The 2,500-nt window shown below is 52.5% G+C and overlaps 1 protein-coding gene across 1 annotated transcript in view; it reads left to right on the top strand.

Moving 5' to 3' along the window:
• Window positions 1-2,426, top strand: part of LOC125028338 (probable GPI-anchored adhesin-like protein PGA55) — a 5,104-nt gene extending 2,678 nt beyond the window's left edge. The window contains exon 2 of the mRNA XM_047617819.1: window positions 1,075-2,426. Within this exon, the coding sequence (XP_047473775.1) occupies window positions 1,075-2,283 (1,209 nt within the window). The 3' untranslated portion in view covers window positions 2,284-2,426. The remainder of the gene's footprint in view (window positions 1-1,074) is intronic.
• Window positions 2,427-2,500: the final 74 nt, after the last annotated feature.

Here is a 2,500-nt window from a genome sequence, read left to right as displayed (position 1 = left end):
GGTCTTCTTGGTCTGGGGTTAATTGGACTTTGCAAGGGTTACACCAAGATTAATTAATTCATGTCTCATTCATCACACATCGAAGCTCTCGTGTAATGATCGTCGCAGTTTGTAGTTAATACACACGACATCACAAATTCAACAGACAAAGCCACCTTCGCTACGGTGATTGTGCCATCAACTACATTCCACTGTTGGAGAGCACGTTTTCTGTTGCTTCTTTCGGGGTAACTAAATAAACAGATTTTTTATGCCAAGAACCATCTTCACTTTCATCGACGGTCGTAAAAGACACCAGACATGTCTCTTGCTTGTAAAGCGATTTTTTTTTTTTTTTTTTTTTGGGGGGGGGGACACTGAAAACGTCGTAAGAATCATAATGTGAAGTTCTTAGTGTAAATAAAATTTCGAATGGCACGCCAGGCTGTGACGTCGTCTTCGTACGTCAAGGGAGAGGGAGGGGAGGAGGAGGAAGACAGTTGAGGAAATACCATGGGAGGAAGAGAGAGAGAAAAAAAAGGTAAGAATTATCATGATGAAAGATGGGCCGATGGTGACAATAAGGAAGTGTTAACGACGAGAAGAATGCACACTAAAGAAATTTTGTAAAGGAAGGGCTAATGTCATAAGATTATAAAGCTGCAATAATGAAGGGATGAAAAAGAATAAACGAAAAATATAGGTCCGATTATTATCAGTGCGAAATAACATGAGAAATCAAAGGATTCACTGCATTCGCTAGCTAGATGTTATGACGAGGAGCACTGCACCTTATGCTGCTACACTGGATGCTGTCTATGAGAGTGCAATTGGCCCTATCGGTCGCGCCCACGACGATGCATGCGCCCGCGCCAAGGCACATGACATTAACTATAACGATCATCCTATAATGGGCGGACCCCTGGTCTCACGGCCAACCTGCAGACGCCCGTGCCACCCATTCACGGTACCCGGCTGGTGCTGGGTACCGTGTATGGGGGGCATGGGCATGGAGGGACCCCAGGAAGGTACATGGGTCCCGGGGCCCGCCCATTGCCCCGTGCGCCCACGTTCCTCACTGGTGTCCTTTTGCAGATGCGTTCGCTGGTCCTGCTCCTGCTGGTGGTCGCAGCTGCCCACGCCGATAAGCTCTTCGCGGGACCGCCTGCAGGATTCCAAGATGCCTTCGACATCCCGGTGCCGTCCGCCAACGAGGTCCTCGGGGGATACCTGCCTCCGAAAGAAGACAACTGCATCGACATCACCTCCATCTCCACCGCCACCAGGGTCGTGACCAGCACGACCGGCGGCGGCGGCTTCGGCTCCGTAGTCACTCAGGTCATCACTTCCCGAGAGGTTACCACCCAATTCCGCCCCACCACCATCGTCAGGACTGACATCGCCACCGTTGGGAACACGAGGACGCAGGCCCTGACGCGGACGCAGACGAGCGAGGTCGTGCGATCCGTCATCAACACCGTCAACGGACCCGCTATCACAAGGAATGTCCAGTTTACAGTGACCAGTACACAGCAGGTACAGAGTGTGAGGTACAGCACGGTTAGGTCAGAGGTCACCCGCCCCGTGGAAGTCGTGAGGACTCAGGTCGAGACCTCCGTGCGTGCCACCACAGTCACCAGGAGCTCACAGATAGTCGAAACCAGCACAGTCACCGCCTCGGTGCGAGATGTGGTCGTCACCAGCACCGTCGTGTCTAACGTCCAAACAACCGTGCAGACCCAGCCGCCACCACGAACCGTGCAGTCTACCAACGTCGAACAGACCACCGTGTTCAGAGCCACCACCGTGCAGCCGCCACCCGTGCTGCGAACACAGACAAGAACTTCCAGCCAGGTGATCTACGCCACAAGCACGACCAGACAGGTCACCCAGGTAGTGAGCACACAGGAACAGGTTATAACTCGCACCGTCGTGTCCACACAATCTCGCGTGTCAACCCAGGTCGTTCCCACGACCGTCTTTACCACGAGGGTCGTCGGCAACACTATCGTCAGGACCATCGACAGCGTCATCAACCGTCTCGTTACCGTCACCAACACTAGGACCGAGGAGCGAACCGTCGGCCGCGCCTCCACCTCCGTCGTCAACGTGGTGAGGACGGTGAGCCGCCCCGAGCAGGTGGTAACGAACCGCGTGGTGTCCACCAGCCTGGTGAACTCCGTCTTCTACAGCACCGTCGGCCGCGTCCGAACCGTCACTGTCACAAGGACGATACCGGCTGTGTGCGGCAACACAGGGTACAACTACGAAGCGCCGGCCATTCCCTTCACTTTTGGGAATTAGGAGTGCTTCTGACGTCGTCGATGAGAACCATCCTCCGAGTCCTCGTCGTTCGAAACGAAATCTTTAAAATGATCATAACCATCCGATTTTTAGTACATGTAAATGCGTGTGTGAATCTTGTATAAATAAAAAGTTTCCCTTTCTATCAGTTTTACTTTTCATAGTCATAATCATCAGTAATAATTACATCAATACCTACATCCTCATTCGCGGTAAG

This window comes from Penaeus chinensis, chromosome 8 (assembly GCF_019202785.1).
Source record: "Penaeus chinensis breed Huanghai No. 1 chromosome 8, ASM1920278v2, whole genome shotgun sequence".
Classification (NCBI taxonomy): Eukaryota; Metazoa; Arthropoda; class Malacostraca; order Decapoda; family Penaeidae; genus Penaeus; species Penaeus chinensis.
This window is presented reverse-complemented; position numbering and strand designations above follow the sequence as displayed.